A 24,179-nucleotide genomic window follows, 5' to 3' on the forward strand; every position below is an offset into this window, starting at 1 on the left:
AGACAAAAATGTGGCTGCTGCACTTGTGAGGCTGGGGACAAGAGTGTTCTTGTCCTAGGCTTGGAGGAGCTTGGATTTAATGCCAGAGGCTTAATTTTAATGCCTGTCATTCTCACTGGGGACAGTGGATCCCACCCCAAAAGGTATTTGAGTGGGACAGACTTTGTGGAAGGTCATAAAACTGCTTTTGTTGCTTGCTGATTTTTTAGATCCAACTGCTCAGCTTTGCACTGAGCATATCTTCAAAACCAGTTTATTGCCCTTTTTTTGATTCCACTGTGGCCTTTTTAGCCCTTTGTATTCAAGGTGAGCTTTACAAATTACACACAGCAGGAAATGAGCAGCCATGAAACCCTTGTAGCGTTAGCATTCACCTGAAAGAAACCAAGCCCAYAGAAGGAGCAGATGATCAGGTAGGCAGGCTGAGGGATGTGACAGAAAGACAGATAACATATTGAGGGAGTGAAAAAAGTGTGGGGAGGAAAGGAATAGTCTGCAGGGAGATGAGGAACTTACTGATGAGCGGTATCTTTTATTTGAGTTTGTTTTCACTGAATTCTGAGCGCCTGGAGGGAGCTAGGCACGCGCGCTATATCCAGCTAAGTGTAGCTCTGTCATAACCCGGCTGCTGCTTGGATGTGGTCTGCAAGTTGATACAATGGTTCTTCATCTGAACTAATCTCTCAACGTAGGAGCACCAGCATCATGCACCAGCCTTGTGTTTGGCTCAGTTGCAGCAGAGGGACTGATCCGTTTCCCTTTGGGACTTAGCCGTCCTCTTAATAGTGTTTGTAATGTCACTTAGTGCTGAGAGAGATGTATCTGGTTAGCAGCTGCCATTTCTGCACAAGCTGAATGATGCTTCCTTTCCACACCAGGCTCAGATGGAGCAGCATCCAGTTACCAAGTCAAACAGCTAGAAGAGCAAAACGCGAGACTCAAGGAAGCTCTTGTAAGGTAGGAAACCACCTATGGCTTCACGAAAGGCTGGGGTACTGCCTGTGCAGATCCTTGCTATGAAAGCTTGTGCTCTGTTGGCCTAGTGACAGCTTGTGTCAGAGCACTGAGCCAAACGCTTATTCTCCAGGGCAGATGGTGTAAAAGCTGCTAACAGGCTCCTGGGCTGTTTGAGCTCTGTGTGCTCCTTTAAGCCTGCAGATGCTTAAACAAGATAGAAAGAAGAGTCRTTTGTTACTGGAGAATAATGTATATAAGGAGAAAATGAGCCGTTCCAGGAAGTTTGTGCTGTATTTCATTTCTCTGTGTATGCAGTACTGTGCTTCTCCAGAACAGCAGCAGGTTTTTGTGCTGCAGGTTTATTGAAGCAGCCTGTATAGGATGGTTCTCCAGGCACATCCCAGCCAGGTCCTGCTTGAGGTTTCTTGAGCCCACTGGCCAAGCTGGTTGTTGCCTTTCTCTGTGTACGGCCATGTGCCAGGGCGTCGGGGCTTTTCTTTCCGAAAGCTGCATGTCCTCTGGCCTAAAGGATTGAGTTGGGTCCCTCTGGTAACCGTATCATTGCTCACTGTCACACCTTAATTCCTTTGTGACTATGATTCAGTGTATGCAGGGTGCTATATTGCCCTTTGTGCAGAGAATGGTCCTTGCTCAAAGACATTTATGATTTGTAGGCCACAAACAGGTAAAGGAAAGGAGATGTAGGAGGTGGCCTCACTGTGGAAGCATTCCCTACTGATACAAAACATAAGAAACTACTTTGCGAGGATTTCCAAACCAGCGTATGTTTGGGGTAGGAAGTATAAAGAAGCCATTCTAAGTGAGAGAAACTCCCAGTCCTCAAATTTAAGTGAGCAGAGGAACTTTACTGTCTGTAAACAGAGCTGTTCAGACCAGGGTCTGCATGCACATAAGCAAAGCTCTGTTCTCACTGCCATGATGAAACACCTTACCTTGTCTGTACTCTGTGCTTTTTTTTCTGCTGTTGACCCTCTTCCTTGCACTGTGAAAAACTGTGAATGTGTTATTTTTCTTTGATCCCTTAGTTCTTCCTTTCTGTGCTTTAGACTCTTCCATTTACAGTTATTCTTTCCTGCYTGTCCCACCCATGCTCTCTGTTGTTCATTTTCCTATTTTCTCCTTCTCTATTCTCTCCAATAGCTCTGATTCTTTCAGAGGAAGATGCCATTTCAGGCACTGATTCATCTCCRTTCCTCACTGTTTATTAGTTGTTCTCTGGGGACATTGCTTGCATCTCCTGGGGGGAAGGCTGGGGAATGGCTGCCCGAGCGCACCAAAGTAGGAGACTGTAAAGACACCACAGTCTCACTGGGCAGCTCTCCTTTAAGTGGAGATGGGGGCAGTTCGTGAGTTGAATTGCAGACCGTGTACTTACTTTTAGAGGTGGGAGTAGTTTGTCCCTAAAATGTGTGACCTCTGCTTGAGTGCCTTAAAAAGATCTGTGTGTTCCCACTCCCAAGCTTTGAAAGTCACTTCTGTGCCAGCCTGGCACRTGCAGAGTCCACTGGGGCTCTCCAGGAGTGCCTGGTAGCTCTGCTTGTACCACCACTGGGTGGCCAGGGCCAACCGAAGAGAGGGGTCTTGGCCCTGCTGATGGGAAGGGACTGCTGATGCCTGCAAAGAGCGATGTCTGGGAAGGGAATGGCTTCCGTTGCTGTAGTACCTGTCTCTCCACTGGCCTGTGCTGAGTCTGGTTGCTCTCTGTAAGGATGCGGGACTTGTCTGCATCAGAGAAGCAGGAACACGTGAAGCTTCAGAAGCAAATGGAGAAGAAAAACACGGAGCTGGAGTCCCTGCGTCAGCAGAGGGAGAAACTGCAGGAGGAGGTGAAGCAAGCGGAGAAAACGGTTGATGAGCTGAAGGAGCAGGTGAGTCCATCTGGGGGTGGGTTTGGGCTGTTTTGGGCCTTGGGCAACTGCTGTCAGGCAGGTCAGGGTCACCTCCTGGCATGGAGGTGTTTCATCATGGCAATCACTCTTGGAGAGCCACACTTGGCATTACTACTGCAGGGACTGATACCACTGGGCCCATGTCCAAAAGCAAACCCCGTACCAGCACTAGAACTGTGGTTCTAAGGTGGGTCTTGAACATAAGGCACGTGCTGTATGTTGTGCTTTGTAGGGGCGATCCATGTTTGCTGCTTGCTAAGTTCTGTTCCTTCTAATTTTGCTGCTTGAGCCGTCTTCATGAGGCTTGTTCCTAGCCAGGCTGCAGGTGAGGAGCAGTCCTTAGAAAGTCCCTGGGAAGGATCTTTATTCACTGCAGAGCAGTGTGTGCAATTCCTTTGAACTCCGGCTGTGGAGGGAAGCAGGCTACACGCTATCCGAGCATTAGCCTGGATTTTATAAAAGGTGGGCTGTTAGCAGAAGTGATACCTGTTAACACAAAGACTGAAATGCCCATTACTCTGTTAATATTGTGAGCTTATAACCACTCCCCTAGGTCCTTGGGGAGGACAGAAAGCCTGGAAGGCACTGTCATGAGTCTGCAAAGACTCAACCCAAGGGTCAACATCATTTACACTGACCTGAAACAGTTCAACATCATTCCCTGATGCTGCAGCTAAAGACTCAGTAGCAACTGTAAGAGGCAAAGCCAAGCCTCTCTTTTAACATGCCCTTCCCTTGAGTTGCTGGACATGTTGCTGGCTATTCTGGTTTGAGTCGCTTGCTGTCCTGATGGATATTGCCCTCTGCTATCGGGAGGGAGCCTATGCACTTCCTGCCCAAGCAGTCACCTCAGGATGGGGAGAAAGATGTGTCAGTCATGTCCCACAGCCCGCCAGAATGATCCTGCTTTAAGCTGCTGGTAGCAGTGCTTTGAGAGTTGGGTTGGACTGTGATGTGATGTGCGTTTGCAGGTTGATGCTGCTTTGGGTGCTGAAGAGATGGTGGAGACTCTGACGGAGAGAAACTTAGACCTGGAAGAGAAGGTCCGGGAGCTGCGTGAGACTGTTGGAGACCTGGTAAGATGCGCTCCCGTGGAGTAAGGGGTGGCACTGGAGTGCTTGTGCTGCTTCCTTTATGCCTGGTGTGTGGCTGGGCTGACATGAGGCCGATTGGGCTGATTGCTCGACGCTGTGGCTGTCCAAGGCAGCAGTGCTAATATGCACTGGTATTGGTGCCAGAGGGGACTGGGGAACCTCTCTAAAGCCATCGTGCCAGAGGGGACTGGGAAACTTCTCTAAAGCCATCACACTTGGTCCTGCTTCCGAGTGTTTTGTCCTTCATCTGTGCAGAATATGCCCTTTACACCCAGGGGTGGCCCTCTGCTCTGCTTTGAAAATGCCCAGCTGTCCTCACTTGCTAGGCCGTGGGGTAACTGCATCCCATGCCACCTCCTTGTTTCTAGGAAGCCATGAATGAAATGAATGACGAGCTGCAGGAAAATGCCCGGGAGACTGAGCTGGAGTTACGGGAGCAGCTGGATATGGCAACAGCACGGGTCCGCGAGGCAGAGAAGCGTGTGGAGGCTGCACAGGAGACCGTGGCTGACTACCAGCAGACCATCAAAAAATACCGAGAGCTGACTGCACACCTTCAGGTAGTGTCCTTCAGCTCTGTTGCATACTGCAGCAGGGCAGGGCCGGGAGGCAGATGCCTCCGGCCAGGCTTGCAGATCCCCCTGGAGCAGCGCTCCTTTGGGAGCAGACCTTGATGATGAGGAGACCGAGCATATTTAGGCAAGAGTGTTCTTAAAGGAAGTGGGCCTGGGGGTGGGGGCATCATGTTGTCTCCTAATCTTGTGTGGAGATGGCACTGCAAATGCAGCAGAAAACAGATGGCTGATGCCCTGGGGAGTGGGTTTCTAACCGAATTTCTCTGAGGACATCCAGCAATGCCAGAGTGCTCATGCTTCTCATGACCTCTGTCAGTCCTGGCTGTCCTGCCTATGTCCAGATGGGACTCATTGGCAGAGTATCAGTTGAAGGCTGCTGAAATTAGTGCTGTAAAGTGCTTCTGAACACATGGGTGTTTCAGCCTTTCATGCAGCTGTGCTGCTTATGCTACAGGCTTGGGAACTGTGCCCTGGAAAAGACAGGGTAGCATGGGATTGTTCCAGCACTGCTCTTGATTCTCCTTGGCTTTGCTGACGGTAGAAAATAAATTGGTAATAAGCCTGCAAGGATTCCTTGGCTTTAATACAACTTGCTGTCAGCTGAGTGTTTGGGACAGGCTTGTGTTTCTCTTCCTCATTTTCATCCTATTATTCCCTTATAGCACAAGGATCCCCCCACCCCACCTCCCAAAAAAGGGGCATCGGGCGTTAGATGTGGATGTACTGCAGAGGGTGTGGGTTTACAGTTCTCCTTTGTGGTGTTTTTCCATACTTCTAATTGCAGCTTCTTTCTGTGCTCAGGATGTGAACCGCGAACTCATGAGTCAGCAAGAAGCTTCTGCCGAGAAACAGCAGCAGCCTCCTCCAGAAATGTTTGACTTCAAGATTAAATTTGCAGAGACAAAAGCCCATGCTAAGGTAGAGCTAGCAGGAGAGCCGTGTACTGGGTGCRTGCATCTATTCCCGTGTGCGAGGCTGCTGACGTGGTAGCACTAAGACACGGCGTAGGTGCGTGGGGTGCCAGCCTTGGGGAGGTGCCCYGAGYGCACTGCAGTYGCCGTGTGGTGAGGCTGATGCTGGGACACAGCTCTCGCGTTAGGCTTGTGGTGCTCTTGCCACTAGTAGAAACAGGCTGAGACAACTGTCGGGAGCTGGAAGGAACACAGGGTACRTGATGGGAGGGAGGAAGATGCCAGCGTGTGGTGCACAAAGAAATGGTCACCACTGTGTCTGCGAAGGCATGCGGGGAAGGCTTAATCAAGCAGAGCAGTTTAATCGGGATGAAAAACATCTCTGCCTCTGTTTCRGTGTGGTTCATGTGCCAGTGGGTAGGCATGGGCCTGTGCAAGGACTCCCCTGCTCTGTTCCTAGCTCTGCTGCACCYCAGCGGCCATGAGACTTTCATTGCCTCGGCGGAACTGAGCGCTTGCTAGTTGGCAGGGGAGCTGGGAAGGCAAGTGAGATGTGAAGCAGTGCAGGACTGTGAGCTGTTAGTGCTGGGGGCAGCAGTGTACCGTTGTGCTAAGAAAAACATCAGACTTACTTGGATACTCCCTGCTGTGCAAAAATGGGTGTTTTTTATGAAAGTGTGTTCTCAGAGCTGACAATCGAAGCATTGTTTTATCATGCTGCGAATGCTGGCTGGAAAGAAAGAATGCTTGTGAGCATGGATACATGGTGTGCTCTGACCTCTCTGTGGCTGGATCGGAGCTCAGGGTCTGATCCAGACCAATCCACAGAGCAGCCAGATGGTAATAATAAAGAAGTGTTCCCTGCAACAGCTGTGGAGCATGGTGTTAGCTGTGTCCCAGGAGGAAAGAGTTTCTGACTCTTAACACTGAACAGACCTGACAGCACATCTCCTGTCCTGTACAGGATGTGCTGACCTGGAGAGAGGACCAAGCAGGGCTCCTTTTGACTGTGCATGTCTCCTGCAGGCTATCGAGATGGAGCTGCGCCAGATGGAGGTGCAGCAGGCCAACCGGCATGTCTCCCTCCTCACTTCGTTCATGCCAGATAGCTTCCTGCGCCACGGAGGGGACCACGACTGCATCCTTGTGCTGCTGCTCATCCCCCGGCTCATCTGCAAGGTGGGATGGGTGCCTCGGCTCCTGCATGGCTTTGGGTGTTAGGCTTTGATCACTGGCTGGAGAGAGGGACCCATGTGAAGAGCTTGTGTTAATTCTTCCACTGAAGCTTTGAGCTGGCCCATAGGAAGAGCTGGCCTTATCTCCTGAGCTGGGCTTATGGGGCTTGGAGTGTCATCTTCAAACCCCCTGTGCCATTTGGGCCCACCAGGAGCTGTGCCACAGCTCTGTGGGAAACGTATATTTTCTTTTCTGCCCCAGGTGAATTTGGAATTTTTAATGTTTACTTGTTTGAAATTTTTCAAAATTGTGGGGGCAGCAGGAGGGGAGAAGGACACAGAAGTCCCTGCCGCCAGATAGTGGTAGATCAGTGGTTGGAGTACTCGGCTGTGGTACGTGTAGGTCAAGCCCAAGGGTCCAATTCAGGCCCCCTTGGGGCAGGCATATGAGCCTTGGTTTCTTTCAGCACTGCCCAGGGGTGGTTGGCACCCCGCTGCCAGCYGTCCCTCTTATACCCCTTCTGGACTCACGACACCTTTCCCAGGAAAACCTTTTATATATACATATGTATGTGTGTATGTATGTATAAAATACACACACACGCACACACACGCAACTCATTTCCTTGTAAACTTTAGTTTCARCAAATCACTGCTTTTCATTGAAAAGTTCCTGCTCCAGTCACGGAGCTTCAAGGATAAGGGAAGCACAGGAAAGTGCTGGTCAGGGAAACCTTGGGGCTGAGTCATGGAGGATTTCCTGGAGAGGGCTGGGAGCTGAGCTGAGCAGTGTGAACAGCGTAGGTGACTTGGCAGTGAGGCTGATGGAAATGGACCTTGAGCCTGAATAAGTGGCAGCAGTGCAGGAAGGGCTAATGAAGCTGTGCAAGCAAGCTGCGCCTGGGTTTGGCTGGTCTGTGGCTAAGTGGGGAAGGATCAGAGCAAGTGTGGAAAGACTTTTATTGTTTGCCCTCTTCCATGACAGGCTGAGCTCATCAGCAAACAGGCTCAGGAGAAGTTTGATCTGAATGAAAACTGTGCAGAGCGCACCGGCCTCAGGGGCGCTCAGGGAGAGCAGCTGAGCTTTGCTGCCGGCCTGGTGTATTCTCTAAGTCTCCTGCAGGCTACGCTGCACAAATACGAACAGTGAGTATCTAACCGTTCTGCTCCATCACCGTGTCACCCTTGGTTTTCACCTGCTTCACCGACTAGAAGCGCWGAGCTCTGCAGTCTCAAAGGAGGGCCCGGTTTGTGCTGGAGTTGCAGATACTTGGGCAGCTAGGCTGGAAAAAATCTGAGGGATTCCCTTTATTGCCTTGTGCTGGTAGTGTTCACTTCTCTTGTAACTCCTTCCTTGTTTTCCTCCCAAGAATTGGGATGTAAAGGGATCCAGCTCTCTAGCATGAGTTGCTCATTCTTCAGCTGTGACCATGTCTTTAGGCCAGAAGTAGCCCTGGCACGTTGATTTTCCATCTGATCCTGCCAGGAGATGCATCACGCTTTCCTGCTAAGTTTGATTGTGCCTGGGWCTCATACTGGGCTTCAGACCAAAGAGCAGACTCTCCCCTGCAGCCCAGTTCCCTCTTTCRTGAATGCCCAGTGCTTAGTCATGTGCGGAAGGTTTTATGGAGTGTCGAGGAATCTAAATGCTTGATTAATATGATCCAGTCGCTGGCCAATGCCATGACAACMTCACGGAAAGAGTGCTTTCTGTAGAGACTGGAAATTCCTTTGGAGACCAAAGGAGCTGCACTAGGGAGAATAATCACTGTGACCCCTGCTAGGCTTTGCTTCCCAGGAAAGTGGCTCAGTTTGAGCAGAGCACTGAAAGATCCCTTTGCTCCTACAGCAACATGACTGATGAGCTCATTAAATCATATCACATGCTGTTGGTGCTAGATGGTAAATCTTCCTCTGCCTCCAGCACTGGATTCTGGTTCAGAAATTCATGATAGCGTAGATACTTGAAGTGTTTTTCTGTTCTGAGGCTCCCTTTCCTGTAGCTCCCAGGCAGCCAACCAATTTCATGCCCTGGTTTCCTGCAGATGTTCTGACCCTCAGCGACCTCTCTCTAGCTACCCTGCTGCTCGGGGTCCAGACAACAGGGTCGGGCAATTCAAGTGGTCTGAGATCAGCACCCAGAAGCAAAGCCCTGCACTGATGCTGTCTGGACCATATGCCTGTTCCCAGACAAGTTGACTGTGTCTTCATTTCCTTACCAGGGCCCTGAGCAAATGCAGCGTTGAGGTGTATAAGAAGGTGGGGATGCTGTACCCTGAGATGAGTGTCCATGAACGCTCCCTGGACTTCCTGATTGAGCTGCTGCACAAGGACCAGCTGGATGAGACGGTCAATGTGGAGCCGCTGACCAAAGCTATCAAATACTATCAGGTAGGATCTGTGGAGCCAAGAGCGTCAGGCTCTTGGCCGGGCTCAGGGTGTTTCTGACCTGCAGGGCATGGAACTGGCRGAATCTCTCCAGCATGTGCAGCAGCTGGAAGTCTTGCCCTTCCTCACATCGTTCACATGGCGCATTAAGAAACCGTCAATAAGCCTACTGATAGCAATTCCCTTTGTATGTTTTTCACCTTCTGAGCATGCAGGACTTACGCCTGTGGCTCTGTTACTTAGAGGCTGTGTCCTCTGTCCCTGGGAGGAAGAGAGGGAGGGCGAAGGCAGAAAGGATGTGATTTTCCTGTCCTAGATTCCCGTACCTCTGTGCTGGGGKTTGAGGCTGTTGACCTTATAGAACTAAGGGCCACCAACACTCTTCTAGAGGGCGAGGTGTTCACAGGGCATCTGGTTTGGGATGTCATCGCAACAGTTTTCACTTCCAGTAAAAAATTAGGCCGAACTTTCAGTGTTTGTTTTGTTATGTGTTTCCTGGTTTGGTTTGTTTGCTTGGATGTGTGGAAACATTTGAAGGATGCTGATCTCTGCTGTGTTGATSTCTCTTTTTGTGTAGCACCTGTATAGCATCCACCTGGCTGACCAGGCTGAAGACTGCACGATGCAGCTGGCCGACCACATTAAGGTGAAGTGTAGCAAAATAATTTGGCTCTTTGTTGCATGTTTTCTGCCTTTTTGTCTTTTGCTCCCCTGAAATTTTGTGAGTTGAAGTACCTCTTCTGCCTTCCCTATTGCAGTCACCTTTTCTCCTGCACCCACTGGGTGTTGTGGCACATAAGTTATGTGGGTTCCCCGGTTAGGGAAAGGGGAAAAAGATGTGGGCCATTTGCCCTGCAGACATCCAGGTAAGCAAGAAAGAGAAGAGYAGCAAGGAAAGTGCTGAAAACCTTGTGCCTGAGAGGGCGTGTTGTACTTTCTTAAGCCTTTAAGGGGGCTGCACTGCATCCTGTGCCCCACAGAGTAAAACAAAAGCCAAGTGAATGCCTCAGCCATTTCTGCTGCTCCTGTAAAGCCGGGAGTYGTGGCAGCATGGTGTACAAAGGGCAGCTGTCTTGCCTGGTCTCTGCTTTGCCCTGAACTCATGGTGCCTGTGTTTGTGCTCTGCAGTTCACCCAGAGTGCCTTGGACTGCATGGGCGTGGAGGTGGGCAGACTGCGATCCTTCCTCCAGGTAGGACGTGCTCTGTGRGTTGCTCTGCTGAAGCTGTGCCAGACTCCCTTGCTGGTGATCCGTTTGTCYGTTTTTCTGAGGTGCTATCTCTGAATCCTAGGCTGGGCAAGAGGCATCCGACCTCGCCATCCTCCTCAAGGACTTGGAGACCTCGTGCAGTGACATTCGCCAGTTTTGCAAGAAGATCAGGCGCCGCATGCCGGGGACAGACGCTCCTGGTATCCCYGCAGCGCTCGGCTTTGGGCAGCAGGTGAGCTGGCCAGCACGGAGGCTCCCACRGGGCCAGGGCRCCCTCGCCCTGCCCTGYGCAGGGCCGTCTGAGCAGTATACTGGGAGCAGGGGGCTGTACTGGGCTGGCATAAAACGCAGACCACTGCTGTCCTCCTCGCTGGCTGCAGGGAGGGAGCGCCCTGCTTAAGCCAAGCCGCAGCCTGCTGCTCAGGCAGAGGGAAACAGTGTGAGCTGATACTTGGTCTAGTGTCTCTGGGCTGCATGTTTCTAGTCAGGATSGAGACAGATGGACTTTATAACCTAATTTCTCCAAGCTTGAGTTTTTTTCTTTCTTTTCTCATGTTTCTTGTCTTCCCATGATGCTTCAGAGGGATGTTAAAATCTCAGTAGTCGTTGGACTAGGGCGAAGGAAGCGTTGTGCAGCCAGGAGCTGTGATGTCTGGGAGGCGAGTGGGAAAGTAGCTCGTTTGCCTCTGTCGGTGTTCCTGGCTGGCTCTGGCCTTTCCTAACTACCCCGTGTCTGCTCGACTCCCAGGTGTCAGACACGTTGCTGGACTGCCGCAAGCACCTGACGTGGGTGGTGGCCGTGCTGCAGGAGGTGGCCGCTGCTGGGGCCCAGATGATTGCCCCTCTGACAGAGAATGAGGGACTGCTGGCGGTGAAGCTGGAGGATCTGGCCTTCAAAGCGAGCGAGCAGGTGGGAAACTGTTCTCAGCCACCCCTCATCGCCTGCTGCAGTGAAATAAAGTCTGGGATAGGCTTATCCTCACAGATCCTCTAACTTGAGTGCTACAGACCTGCCTGGGGGCAGCTCTGGATGGAGTCTAGGACACCCCTGTGGAGACCGGGAATGAACTCCTGGGAATATGGCCAGTGAATGTCAAAATGCAGAGAGTTTTGTGGTCTCCTGTTCTGCGCTGTCCTTCCCGGCAGCCGGCCTTGCTCTGCAGCTGCCTTGTCAAAGGGCCTGCGGCCTCTGAAGGCCTGTGGCATGTTGTGGGGAGGCAGGAAGGGGCTGTAACAGTGGCTTTGAGCCCAGCTGTGGGGGCACCTGCAACTTTCTTCCTGTCCTTTGCAGATCTACGGCACCCAGGGCGTCAACCCGTACGAGTGTCTGCGCCAGTCCTGCAGCATCCTCATTGCGACCATGAACAAGATGGCCACGGCCATGCAGGAGGGAGAATACGATGCTGACAGGCCACAGACCAAGGTGGGCTTTGGCTATGGCAGGAGTTTCAGGCAGAGCCAGAGCATTTGAATTGCTGTGTCATCCTCCACAATCCTGAGGATCTCTGCTAAGAGAGACAGGATGGTCTTTGCATGGTCTTGGTGCCTGCTAGGTTTCCCCATAGGCAGGTGGCTGACAAAAGTATTGATGAAGACATAGGAAAYGGTGACTCTCAGGARAATAAATACTGAGGTGTGACTCCTYGAGTTTGGTGCTGGACGYGGTGCTAGCACACKGAGTGAGTGCTCACTGGAGGCTGGTGGTCCAGGAGGGAACCCCTTGTTGGCTTGGGAGGAGTGGGATTTCTGAGGTAGCTGCCCGAAGGCCTGACTTGGGCTTGCTGGTGTACTTGGCTGCCTGCTTGACCTGGCAGTGCTCCTGGGAATCCTGCCGCTGCCTCCCCCAGCAGGAGACTATGTCTTCTGGGCACGGTGGGGGCCCGAGGCTTGGGGAGGTGCAGGAGATGCCTGCAGGATACAGGGAGGCAGGGAATGGTCCCCCAGTTGCTGAGTGACCCCTTTTGCTGTTACTGGGATTCTTCTCACAATACCAACTCTGTGTCTTGTTCCTTTGGTCTCCATTGCAGCCCACCCCACCTGCTGACCTTAGGGCAGCAGCTCTTCGGGCAGAGATCACTGATGCTGAGGGGCTGGGGCTTAAGCTGGAGGACAGGGAGACAGTCATCAAAGAGCTGAAAAAATCTCTCAAGATCAAGGTAAGCTGTTCTTCAGTCGATCTCAACCCTCTTGGCTGGTCAGTGAAGAGCTGCCCTTGTGCCACTGGAGTGGTCGCGTTTGTGGACCAGGTGGCTTGCTGTCTGTGGAGCTGATGGCTTCAAGTCCCAATCAGATCTGCTCCTGGAAATGTTGTTCCTSTTGCCGTGGAGGTGCGGGCTGCCATGTGGCCACAGCCTGGTGACTCCCYGCTAGGGACTGTCCTGGCCTTTCTCCCCTGCTGTTCTGGGACAGCGATGGGTGTGTGTCAGGCTACCGACCATAYGCACAGCGGGGTAGGGGTTATGATTTCTGGGCAGGCTCTCCCCAAGCGCTGCAAGGGGCTTTCYGGAGTGCATGCCATCCCCAGGGGCCTGGAGCAGTCTGCTTTCTTTCCTGCTGCTCCAGGGCGAGGAGCTCAGCGAAGCAAATGTGCGTCTCAGTCTCCTGGAGAAGAAGCTTGACAGCGCATCCAAGGATGCAGATGACCGAGTGGAAAAGATACAGACAAAGCTGGATGAGACCCAGACACTGCTCAAAAAGAAGGAGAAGTAAGTGTGAGATGGGGTCTGCAGAACAGGGCTGGCTATTGGAGAGTCCCTGATGAAAACTAGACTGCCTGTGTTGGCTGGACGGTCTGGGAGCATTTCCGGGTTATTGGAAGAGTGATGTTAGTGGAAGATGAGCAGGGGAACCTACACGTGTTAATGGTGCACAGCAGAGCACAGGATGGGAGCACGAGTCTTGGGAGAGGACCTGTTCCAATGTTCTTTGTGGAAAGGTCTATTCTCTTTGCATGTTTTTACCACCATCACTTTGCTCCAAGTTTCTCTTGCCACAGGTAGTCTGTTGGCAGAGCAAACCTGCTGACAAGCGGGGAAATGCAAACCTACAAGGGGGAGAGAGAGAGGATTGTCTTGCAAGATAAAAGCTGGGCTACATAGGAAAGCTGAGGAGGTGGGGGGCTCAGTACTGATAAATACTTCCTTTGTGCATGGTATTGTAACCTGCAGCAGGAACTGGTGGGGCTCCAAACCCTGAGTCAGCAGGCTTGTGCTTGGAGCTTTTAATGGTGGCAACTGGTGGTAGCAGGGCATGTGTCAAAGCTAGGAGCTCTCACATCCTGAACTGTTTATCTCTTTCCTCGGGAGGAACATCTCCAGTTAGACCCATGACTCTGTTCCCTTCCGCAGGGAGTTTGAAGAGACCATGGATGCTCTTCAGGCAGATATCGACCAGCTGGAGTCAGAAAAAGTGGAGCTGAAGCAGCGCTTGAACAACCAGTCAAAGAGAACCATTGAGGGTCTGCGTGGTGCCCCTGCCTCCGGAGTCGCCTCCATTGTGTCTGGCATTGCAGGAGGTGCGTAACCAGTGCCCCCAAAGCGCTYAGTGCTTCTGCAACTGGTAGGGTATTTGCTGGCTGGAAAGGGAGCCTGGGGCCTCCTCTCCGCACTCCCTCTCCCTGACACAGAGGCCAAGAGCTGTTTAGGGGAATGCCAGCAGAGTGTCTGTGTGGTGTGACCCCAGGAGGCAGTGTGGGARCTCAGAGACTGCCTGCTGGAGGGAGCAGCGCTGGGAAGTGGTGCTCCTACACCCTGCTCTTCTGCCTGCCTGACCTTCCTTCAGAGAGCCAGGACATCTGTGAGGGGGCAGGAGGCTTCTGGGCTTGTAACSACGAGTGGGGAGTGCAGAGAGCTTGCAGCTCCCTGAGCAGTGTCCAGCAGCTCCGTGCTTGTGCAGGCAGAACAGAGGGCACCTTCGTGGAGCCGGCCCGGGGGGTCCCTGCAACTTGCCCCTCGGTGATGGAGCATACCTGCTGTGGCCCCCTGGGGCTGGCAAGTGCCGGTGCCGCCAGGCCCTTCCTCCCACCGGGATATTCCAGTGGGGAGACAGCAGTCCATGCTGCCTGCTGGTATATCCTTGCTGCTCTGCGCAGCACCTACCTCCTCTCCCTTGTCGCTCCAGGACACAGATGAGCCTCTTCTGTTCTAGCTGGCTCAGTGAATGGGAGATGTAACTTCTCCATACCTCACGGGCTTTTCTGAAGCCCAGCAGCAAGGGATGGGTGATGGTGAGGGAAAGGTGCTTGCTGAAGAGGGAGGTCCTCATGCTGGCTAGTCTGGGTGTTCAGGTCTTCCTGTCACACTTCCTACGAGAAATCCCTGGTCAGGGGAGCAGTGGTGAGGCAGGGAACTGGTGGGGTGAGGGAAATGTGCTGGCCTCTTTGTCAGGAGCTTGGGCTGTAGGACAACGTGTGACCTTGTGACTGGAGAGCTCAAGTGTCCTTTAGGACTGTGACAGGGAGGCTGTGGAGCAACCTGGTGCTCTGGCCCCAGTGTGGTAATGGTTTGGTCCAGATTCCTCACCCTTTTGGCTCAGTCCTGAGTGGGTAACTCCTCTGCACAAAGAGGGAGGCAGTTCATGTCTCGGGTCTGCTCTGGGTGTACCATGAACGCCGTCTTCCCTGTGAGGCAGATGCCTTTGGTATGAGTCTGCCCCTGAAATGCCCAGTGAGGATCTAGTCTGGTTCCTGGAGGTGGCAGTTCCTGACCTGCAGCGGAGCCACAGGCTCTACCTGAACCACTGGGACCTTGAACTCGTGCTCTCCAGGTCCCCCGAGATGGGACCTGCGTGCCTGGTCCTGGACAGCGTATGCAGCAGTTGTGCTCTGAGCCCTGTGCCAGCGCCAGGCTGCTCATGAGCGCCCCGTGTCCAGAGCGGGGAAGCTGGGGGACGCAGGTGCATCAGAGCTCCGAATCGCAAGGCAGTGGAGCAGAGCCTGAGGGGGGGCCCAGCCTGCAGATGTGTAGCCTGGATGCAGTGAGGCTCTGGGAGCAATTTCTCTCCCCCTGAATTTGGAGGCTCAGGCTGAGCATCTTGGAGTCGGAGGGAAGTGCAGATGCTCAGCATGTCCCGAGATCCAGACCAAGGAACAGCCGCTCCGGGCAGGCTCTGGAGGAGCAGCCTGTGGGGGTGCACGTGTCCTGCTTGGGTTGCTTACGGCCGCGCACAGTCGGGGTGAGCAGGTGTGCTGGCTCCCYGGCCAGGGCCCACAGCCGGGTACGGGGGGCCCTGCTCCCACAGCCAGGGCTGCCTCGGGTGGTCGCTCCCGTCTGAGTGAAAAGGCGGAGGGAAAGGGGTCGGCACAGGAGCAGCTCCGGGTGACCAGAGCTCCTCTGGCCGTGGCTCCTCTCAGACTTGATCCTCAGCTTTAACTCTGCTTCTTCTTGTCTTTCCTCTGCCTCTTCTCCTTGTACTGCAGAGGAACAGCAGAGAGGTACAGTACTGCACCCTGGCATGCGAGTGCTCCCCGCCTCGTCCGGCCCCCAGAAGTGCATGCAAGGAGGGACTGGTGTCCCGTAGGCATCCAAGCATGGCCCTGGGACGAGGCTTGGTTTGGGGCTGGAGTGAAAGGGTGGCAGGTCCTGCCCGAGAGCAGCTCTTCTCACCTCAGGTGCCAAGTGGCCTGTGGCGCAGGGGAAGCTGCAGCTAAGGCATTCTGGACAGCCTGGGAGTCCTGGAAGAGAGTAAAGAGCATGAAACTGCTGGCGATGCAGACTGGTGCCACCCCAGCAACGGGGAAATGGTTCCCTGGAGGTGCCCGGAGCCCAAGGAGAAATCCTGTGTCTTCAGGAAATAGGAAAGAGAAATCCCCGGGGCCAGGGCTGTTGTAGGAGGCGTGGGCGTAAGATGCTGCCCCTGGACAGGCGACACTTTAACCTTTTTCTCTGAGCGAGATGTGAGGTGCTGCATGTTCGGGGTGGCTCAGTGTGTGCCTGGCACGCCTGGGCAGACCTCGCTGCCGCTGCTCCCTGCGGCGTCGCGCACACTGCACCTCTTGTGCCTTTGAGCCCCGTCTGCATGTCTTGCGCCTGCCGTAGCCATCCTGTCCGAAGCTGCTGCGGGCCAGSACATCACGGTCTTTCATGTTGCTGCTGTTCTTGCCTGTTTGCAGGTGTCGGTGCCAGCCAGGTGATGGGAGGCGGCTCAGGGCCAGTCCAGGTGAAGGACTCGCCTCTTCTTCTCCAGCAGATCGATGCCATGCGGCTGTCCATCAAGCACCTCAAAAACGAGAACAACCGGCTCAAGGTGAGGTTTAGGGAATTCCCTCACCCTGCGTGGGTCTCATGGGTGTCCACAGCAATGGGCTGAGCACAGCGGGTTCCCGCGGGCTGGAGCTCGGATGTGCCGTACCTTTGGAGGATGAACGGGAGAGGGAGGGTGATCCTTGGACAGCTGAGCGCGCCAGCCTGGTCTGAAGGTGAAAGAGGAGCCCAGGATGACTGAGGGGAGTGTGATGCCGCTGTGCAGTGCCGGGGGACTGCGGTGGCGCYGTGCAGGATGCCTTAGGCTCCCTGTCCTCCCAGCGCTGCCTGCAGCGCTGTGCTCCCGCCAGCACCAGGGAGCAGCTTTGCACCCTGTGCACCTTCGTGCCGTGGCTGTGGCCAGCCCTGCTTGTTGCTGTGGGTTTCCCCATGAAAGCAAAGAGTGAACCGGTGTGGACAGAGGTGTTGGACACAGCTTTACCGAGAAGGGCTATGTGAAAACCCCAGCAAGGACAGGATTACACAGTTCCTGTTCCTGCTGCTGATGGCTCGGGCTTTTCCCTGCAGGCCGTTGGGTCTAGGAGCACATCAGCCCTTGGGAAGGGCCATCCTGCACCACTGGGACACTGTCCTTGGCATTTGCATTCCTGTGACGGCAGCCTCTGGGCTGTGGCTTTGTGTGGAGTCGGACACTGTGTTACCTTGCTTCAGCTGACGGTGTTTGCGGAAAGTAGTGTCCCAGGAGGACAGGGAAGGGCCCCAGGGGTCTGCAGTTCAGGTGGGATGAGCTGGAGGGAGAGGTTTTGAGCACCGCAGGCGAGAAGAGGTCGAGAACGCAGCTTGGCTGTGGTGCAGCTGGCTCTCCCTTGAGTGGTGGATTTGGGCTCCTTTGGTTTCTCTTGTTTTCCTAATATGCGAGGAGATGTGCTGGCCGGAGAAGGGGCCAGGTCCCTGCTTGGTCTGAGTCCAGGCTCAGAGCCAGGTGGCTGAGAGCAGGAGTAGCCGGCCGAGGTGGTGGTACTGACGGCACGTTATTGCCGAGCCTGGACTCCCTCTTTACATCGGTGACTTCAGACATTATCTGATGCAGTCTAAGATGTCTGTTGATTAAGGAATGCGCTATAAGGAAACTGGCAAAGCGGCAAAATAATCYAATTAACTAATATTCCACTAATATTAACTCACAGTTATATAATTATGCAGACTAGTATGCACAACTGCAAAGCTGTTAATTATAGCTCTTAAATCTAATGAGTCACCAACATGGCCGCTATTGAATTACRGTTGTATAAGCACTGAGGCGCAAGCCTGTTCCCCCCACGCCGAGTCTTACAGACACAGACCGCATGGAGAGTCTAGCAGGTTTCCCAGGGGGTTCCCTCCRGTGTCCTGGTGCATTTGGGCCCAGTGTTGGGGATGTCACCTCTGTCTGTAGGGATCCCACTGTCGGAATATCCACCCTCTATTGTTCTTAGACTAATTTTATGCCTTATTTTCCTTTTTTTTTGTTTTGTTTGAGTTTGAGGCCTCTTTTCCTCTGCCCTTGTACCTCTTTTTCTGMACTCAAACTTCTCCCAAATAAACAGCCTGCCCCTAATTGCTTTTTCCCCATTGGTCCCAGGGAGCCCAGATGAAGATGGAGCTAGCAGGGCTGGCACCTTTGCATGTACCCAAGCTCTCCCTCCCCAAGGATAGACAGGGAGAAGATGTGGCCTCAGGCACCCTTTACCGCAAGACCAGCCAGCTCCTGGAGACCCTCTACCAGATGAGTGCCAATGCCAAGGTTGTGGACATTACACGGAAAAAGTCAGGTAGGTCCTACGCAAAACAGTGCTTGGTTGGAGCATCTGGGGAGGAGATTGGTCATGAGCAACTTGTGAGTTGGAGGGAGCTTGYGCAAGGCCTGTGAGCAACTTCTGCATCTTCCCTTTGTCCTGGGGAGGAGCAGGCACCTCCTTTCTGTCCAGCCAGTGTCCAGGAGCAGGGTTTGCTCTAGGACAGAGCTCTGACCTACCCMTTTTCGGAGGCTGAGACCCTGTTCCTGCAGCTTCTGCATTTATAAAGCTCCCCGTACTTGTATCACACCAGGCGCTCCTTCAGCGTATAGGCAGCGTCCGAGACATCGGTGCTCAGGGCTGTACAGCTCCTCCTCTTCCCGGTGTGAGAGCTCCCTGTGAGGGATCTGGGCTGGAGTCAGCAATCCCTGGTTACTCGTGCTGGCCCGGTTTCCTCCTGCGCGGCAGGGAATGGCCTTGTGCTCCTGATAGGTGTCCGGGGATGAAGAGCGCTGGGCAGAGGCCAGCGGTGCCGTGACCCCCCCCCGCAGCGTTGTTCTCCTGCTGCGACAGCCCTGTGGGGTTCCTGCTTTTCTCACCTCCTGTCTTCCRCAGCAGGGAGCCCAGCAGCGCGGCTGCTGGAGCAGACGGCCCGCCTGAAGTCCCTCAGTGACAGCATCGACAAACTGAGGGTAAGGCAGGCTGCTGCTCTCCCGCGTGGCTTCGCACCTCCCACACCCGTGCAGGCAGCTTTTCGGCCGCTGCTGGGGCGAACGTGCTGGTGCGGGAGGATGGGGGTCCTGGCAGGCTCCCCGCCGGCCATGGCAGGACCTCGCAGCCCTTGCAGGGGGCCAAGRGGGGAGAAATGGATGGACGTGTCCCTCAACACGGGCAGGCCCAGCCAGCTGCTCTCGCTGCGCTGGTGCTGCCAGCTCGGGGCACCTCGGGCTGGAGCGGAGGGGGGCTAAACACTGCCACCTCCCTGAAACCAAGCCAGATTTGACCCCTCTGGCTTCTCCCCGCTGGGCATCACGCTGGGAGCTGCTCTGTACGGCTGYGAGCCTGGGCGGAGAGGTGGGCATGAGCGAACGGAGGGCAGYGGGGAGCGGTGCAGTTCTGGAGGGGACGTTGTCGCTGTCTTCCCCTGCAGGATGAGGTGATGAAAGAGACGGTTCTGCAGCACCCGGGGGCCAACGTCCCCACGGACTTCGCCACCTTCCCCTCCTCCTCCTTCCTAAAGGTGAGACCCACTTTCTCGGTGGTGTTTGCTCGGGGCCCCGCTCCAGACTGGTGGGACTGACTGAAAGAGGGTGGATCAGGAGCCTCTGTGCTCCAGCCCGTTCGCTCTGGGGCCGTGCTGGTGCCGGAGGACACCCGGCAGCAGTCCCAGGGTTCCCTGTGGAGACGTCCCCTGGCTGGAATACGGAGGGGACAGTCACGCTGGGCAGCCGCGCTGCCGGAGCAGGTCYGTGCCTGCGCACAGCCTCTGTGCTGAGCCCTGACTTGCGCCGGGGACGACCTGCCCCTCTCACTGCTGCTCTGCTCTTCCAGGCCAAAGAGGAGAAGGAGGAGGACACGGTTTACTTCGGCAAAGTGACCTTCCCCTGCCAGCCTGGGCGYGGCCAAGTGCACAAGCTCGTCCTCACCCCAGAGCAGCTCCACAAGCTGCACAGCCGCCTCATCTCCTAAGGCAGGAGCCACCTAGCCCTGTACAGACTGAGGTTCATTGCACATCCCCTCCCCAGGCTGTTGCTGAATTGTCCCCTGTGCCAGGCAGCCCTTAGGGGCGGCGATGCTAACCTGTGTGTACCCCGGGCCGCGGCAGCGCCCGTCGGCCTTGCTCTGCCGGGTGCTGCGTCCCCGTTACTGAAACCACTGCTCTCCTCTCCCTCGCCCGGCCTGGCCGTGGAGAGGAAACGCTGGCTGCTTTCGCCACATCGCCTCTCCTCCCCTGGCCCTGCTCRGGGGGCGAGCGTGTGAGCTGCTTTTCCTCCTGGGGTGAGCGACCAGGACGCTAACCAAGAGCTCAGAGCACCACGTGCTGCTGGCCCCTTCCAAGCAAATGCTGTTTAACACTAGAGCCAGTTGCTGCTCCTCCTCTGAGGCCTCTGCTGCTTGTGACCAGCCTGGCCATGGGGCAGAGGGAGGCTGAGGAGGGAGCTGGTGCCTTGCACGAGGCATCAAAACCTGTTCCAGTTTGGCCTGTCCAGGTAATTGCCCAAAGCAGGCCCTGGCAATGTCCCCGGGTGCTGCTGGGCTCCTCTGCCGTGGCCTGAGCAGGGAGCTGCGTCTGGCACAGCCCGGGGGCCGCAGGGGTCACACTCCCAACACTACAGCCCCTTCCCTCCCAGCCCAGCCCAGCCCGTCCAGACCCGCGAGCRTGGGGAGCTCGGCTCCCCCTGCCCCGGGGTTCGTTCCTCAGCGCCAGGCAGCCCRGGCCTGGGGCCCCCTCGCTGCTGGACGCGCAGGCGGGGGGGTGGCTCCCGTCACGGCCGGACCCGCGGGCTGCACTCGCGGCCTCTCTGCACTCGAGCTCTTGAATAAAGCTGCCCCTTCACCCCGCCCGGCCGGGCCGTGCTCCTTCCTTTCCTGCAGCGGGGCCGGGGGAGCTGGGCACCGGGGGGCCTGGACTGGGGGTGCTGCTGCGGAGGGGGGCCGGGGGCGGCGCSTGCTGCAGGACCGGCCCCGGGGGCCCGGACCACGTGCGGCCCCTGCAGCCACGTGCGGCCCCGCGCGGCGGCGCGAAACCTCGCATCGAATCGCGTGACGCGAGGGGGGCGGGGCGCCGCTCTCATTGGCCGGGAGCGGGAAGGGGCGGGCGTCCGCGGGCGTCCCCGCGCCGCACTGGCGGAGACGGCGGCAGGAGGCGGGCTCCGCCTAGTCCGCGTTCTCATTGGCCAAAGGGACAGCCTCGCTGGCGGCGGCCTCCGGTGATTGGCGGGAAGCCGCGGGGGCGCGGCCGCCGATTGGCCGCTGGCGGGAGGGGCGGGCTTCCGGCGGGGCTCTGCCCAGTTCCGGCGGGAGCAGCGACGGGGCGGCAGGATGGTGAGCGCGGGCCGCGCCGGGGTCGCATCCGGCGGCATCGGGGGGCGGGAGCGGCCGGGGGGGGCCGGGGCGGCGGGGCAGGAGCCCCGGGGCGGCGCTGGGGCGGCGATGGCGGCGCGGGAGGAAGGGAGGGAGGAAGGAAGGAGCGTGGGGGGGGCCCGGCCGCCGGAGCCGCGGCCTCCCCGGTGACCGGAGCCGGTGCAGGTGCTGCTGCACGCGCTGTTCGAGCACGCGGCCGGGTACGCGCTCTTCGCCGTGCGCGAGGTGGAGGAGATCAGCCTGCTGCTGCCGCAGGTACCGGGACCGGGAGCGGGCCGAGCTGGGGGGAAGCGGGGGACGGGACCGGGCCGCGGGTGCGGGAGGATCCGGGGACCGGGCCGGGGGGGAAGCGGGGGACGGGATGGCGGGGCCTGGGCCGGGACCAGGACTGGGCCGGGACGGAGGCTGGGATCGGGATGGAGCAGGTAGGGACCGGGTGGAGGGGTCGGCGGGGGTTGGGCCGGTACCGGGGCGGGTGGTTCGGTACCGGGCCCGGGGGGCTCGCGGTGCCTCTCCCTCACGGCGCCCCCCCCCGGCAGGTGGAGGAGAGCGTCCTCAACGTGGGCAAGTTCCACAACGTGGTGAAGCTCGTGGCCTTCTCGCCCTTCAAGTCGGCCCAGAGCGCCCTGGAGAACATCAACGCCGTCTCGGAGGGTGAGTGGCAGCCGGGCGCCCCCGGCGCGGCCGCGCATTGCCCCCCGCCCGGCCCCGCTCAYCTCTCTCCCCGCGCAGGTGTCCTCCACGAGGACCTGCGGCTGCTCCTCGAGACCCACATGCCCGCCAAGAAGAAGAAGGCGCTGCTGGGAGTCGCCGATGCCAAGATCGGGGCCGCCATCCTGGAGGAGCTGGGCTACCAGTGCCAGACGGGCGGCGTCGTGGCCGAGATCCTGCGGGGTGAGCGYGAGGCGGCTGCGGGAGGCGGCACCGCGGGTGCTCCACGCGGCGCCTCCGCTCCCGCCGGGCTGGGACTGGGCTGGGGCCGGGGAATCCCTTTGGGAGCTTCCCTGGGAGCTGGTCCAGCCCTGCGGGTCGGCTCCTGGCAGTGGGAACAGCCGGAGCTGGGCTGCCTGTGCCGCGGGCTGGGAGCAGAGCCTTTCCCAGCTCCGTGGGCCCTGGCGCCGTGCTCCAGCACGGGGTGACGGAACCGTCCCCATGCAGGGATCCGCCTGCACTTCCACGCCCTGGTGAAGGGCCTCACTGCTCAGTCGGCCTCCAAGGCCCAGCTGGGCCTCGGCCACAGCTACTCCCGGGCCAAGGTGAAGTTCAACGTGAACCGCGTGGACAACATGATCATCCAGTCCATCAGCTTGTTGGACCAGCTGGACAAGGACATCAACACCTTCTCCATGCGCGTGCGGTGAGCTGGGGGCAACGGCGGAGCGGCGCGGTCCCACCTCCTCCCCACGCTTACCGCAGGCAGCCGCCCCTCCCGGCTGCCTGTACAGAACGGGGAGGCAGAGCATCGCCTCGATACACCCCGGCCTGGGAGATGGTGCCCTGGCTGGATTGTGAGCGGGGGGACACGGCGCRCGAGCGGGCTCGGGCTCCGCGCAGGGGGCGGGCTCCTTCCCTGACCGCTCTTCCCCGCAGGGAGTGGTACGGCTACCACTTCCCCGAGCTGATCAAGATCGTCTCGGAGAACTACACGTACTGCCGCCTCGCCAAGTTCATCGGGAACCGCAAGGAGCTGAGCGAGGAGAGCTTGGAGGRGCTGGAGGAGATCGTCATGGACAGCGCCAAGGCGCAGGCGATCCTGGAAGCCTCCCGCTCCTCCATGGGTGAGTGGGGACTGGCAGCGGTGGCTCTGGTGGAGCGCTGGCCTTTTTAGGGCATGAGCTGAGGCGAGAGGGAGCATTTTGGCTGAGGACGGGGCCCCCATTGCGCCGTCCCTCAGCCGTGCGATCCGCCTGGCCTGGCTGCTGACGCCCYTCTCTCCTAGGCATGGACATCTCCCCCATCGACCTCATCAACATCGAGAGTTTTTCCRGCCGCGTGATCTCGCTGTCCGAGTACCGTAAGGGCCTGCAGGAGTATCTCCGCTCCAAGATGAGCCAGGTGGCTCCCAGCCTCTCGGCCCTCATCGGAGAAGTGGTGAGTGCCTGTCCCGGGCTCGCCCAGGCCGCGGAGGTGATGTCTGAGTGAATCTGTCAATCCACTGAGTAGCCCTGCTGACACCTTTTACTGCTGATCCGTGGCCTGGGGGGGCTGCACCACCTGCTCCCGGCGGAGCTGGACTCTGTACGCTCCTGGGGACGGCGGCGGCGGTAACGCCAGCCCTGTCCATTCGCAGGTGGGCGCTCGTCTCATCTCCCACGCCGGCAGCCTGACGAACCTGGCCAAGTACCCGGCCTCGACGGTGCAGATCCTGGGGGCTGAGAAAGCCCTCTTCAGGTACCGCTGCAGGGTGGTTGCGGTGATGGCAGGCCCCTGGGCCGCTGGGTGTGACGCACCGGGCCTCGGCCGCGTGTGATCAGCCAGCCCCAGCCTCTGAGCGACCACYGTGGCTTCGCGTCTTGCCTCGCGGGTGCTGCGGGCGCCTGATGGCGGGTCCGTGCCCAGGGAGCCGCCCTGGAGGTCAGCGCCGCCTCGAGCTGGGGTGGGGAGCGGCTGGGGGAAGCCCTGTCCCCTCGTGCTGGGCATCCCCGCGGCCCTCTGCGTGCGTGACTCTTGTCCGGAGGACGCCCTTGGCCCCGGGGCTGCCCTGTGCCACCCTCTGACGGCGCCGGGGGCCGGTTCCAGGGCTCTGAAGACGCGCGGGAACACCCCGAAGTACGGGCTCATATTCCACTCCACTTTCATCGGGCGAGCGGCCGCCAAGAACAAGGGGCGCATCTCCCGCTACCTGGCCAACAAGTGCACCATCGCCTCCAGGATCGACTGCTTCTCAGGTGCCGGCGGGGC

General features: G+C 57.2%; 2 protein-coding genes and 1 non-coding gene across 5 annotated transcripts in view; all 3 read left to right on the forward strand.

The window, feature by feature from the left end:
- DCTN1 (dynactin subunit 1) overlaps positions 1 to 20,799 on the forward strand; it is a 93,964-nt gene extending 73,165 nt beyond the window's left edge. For 2 of the 3 annotated variants that reach the window (XM_026076083.1, XM_026076100.1), the window contains exons 8-28: positions 879 to 957; positions 2,687 to 2,846; positions 3,839 to 3,943; positions 4,330 to 4,521; positions 5,338 to 5,454; positions 6,474 to 6,626; positions 7,608 to 7,768; positions 8,845 to 9,013; positions 9,588 to 9,656; positions 10,139 to 10,201; positions 10,302 to 10,451; positions 10,968 to 11,129; positions 11,511 to 11,642; positions 12,247 to 12,375; positions 12,782 to 12,924; positions 13,567 to 13,733; positions 16,329 to 16,462; positions 18,041 to 18,230; positions 18,810 to 18,886; positions 19,345 to 19,434; positions 19,746 to 20,799. In XM_026076083.1, the coding sequence (XP_025931868.1) occupies positions 879 to 957; positions 2,687 to 2,846; positions 3,839 to 3,943; positions 4,330 to 4,521; positions 5,338 to 5,454; positions 6,474 to 6,626; positions 7,608 to 7,768; positions 8,845 to 9,013; positions 9,588 to 9,656; positions 10,139 to 10,201; positions 10,302 to 10,451; positions 10,968 to 11,129; positions 11,511 to 11,642; positions 12,247 to 12,375; positions 12,782 to 12,924; positions 13,567 to 13,733; positions 16,329 to 16,462; positions 18,041 to 18,230; positions 18,810 to 18,886; positions 19,345 to 19,434; positions 19,746 to 19,883 (2,780 nt within the window). In that variant the 3' untranslated portion in view covers positions 19,884 to 20,799. The remainder of the gene's footprint in view (positions 1 to 878; positions 958 to 2,686; positions 2,847 to 3,838; positions 3,944 to 4,329; positions 4,522 to 5,337; positions 5,455 to 6,473; positions 6,627 to 7,607; positions 7,769 to 8,844; positions 9,014 to 9,587; positions 9,657 to 10,138; positions 10,202 to 10,301; positions 10,452 to 10,967; positions 11,130 to 11,510; positions 11,643 to 12,246; positions 12,376 to 12,781; positions 12,925 to 13,566; positions 13,734 to 16,328; positions 16,463 to 18,040; positions 18,231 to 18,809; positions 18,887 to 19,344; positions 19,435 to 19,745) is intronic. The other variant, XM_026076090.1, reaches the window with a different exon arrangement.
- Positions 20,800 to 21,173: 374 nt separating this feature from the next.
- Positions 21,174 to 24,179, forward strand: part of NOP56 (NOP56 ribonucleoprotein) — a 4,804-nt gene continuing 1,798 nt past the window's right edge. Inside the window, exons 1-9 of the mRNA XM_026076069.1 lie at positions 21,174 to 21,239; positions 21,444 to 21,533; positions 21,818 to 21,932; positions 22,011 to 22,172; positions 22,437 to 22,635; positions 22,869 to 23,056; positions 23,218 to 23,369; positions 23,569 to 23,669; positions 24,018 to 24,168. Of these exons, the coding sequence (XP_025931854.1) occupies positions 21,237 to 21,239; positions 21,444 to 21,533; positions 21,818 to 21,932; positions 22,011 to 22,172; positions 22,437 to 22,635; positions 22,869 to 23,056; positions 23,218 to 23,369; positions 23,569 to 23,669; positions 24,018 to 24,168 (1,161 nt within the window). The 5' untranslated portion in view covers positions 21,174 to 21,236. The remainder of the gene's footprint in view (positions 21,240 to 21,443; positions 21,534 to 21,817; positions 21,933 to 22,010; positions 22,173 to 22,436; positions 22,636 to 22,868; positions 23,057 to 23,217; positions 23,370 to 23,568; positions 23,670 to 24,017; positions 24,169 to 24,179) is intronic.
- On the forward strand, positions 22,673 to 22,804 carry LOC112971096. Its single transcript, XR_003255250.1, has one exon. It is a non-coding gene; the product is annotated as a small nucleolar RNA SNORA51 (small nucleolar RNA).

This window comes from Apteryx rowi, unplaced genomic scaffold, assembly GCF_003343035.1.
Source record: "Apteryx rowi isolate R43461 unplaced genomic scaffold, aptRow1 scaffold_1101, whole genome shotgun sequence".
NCBI classification, from domain to species: Eukaryota; Metazoa; Chordata; class Aves; order Apterygiformes; family Apterygidae; genus Apteryx; species Apteryx rowi.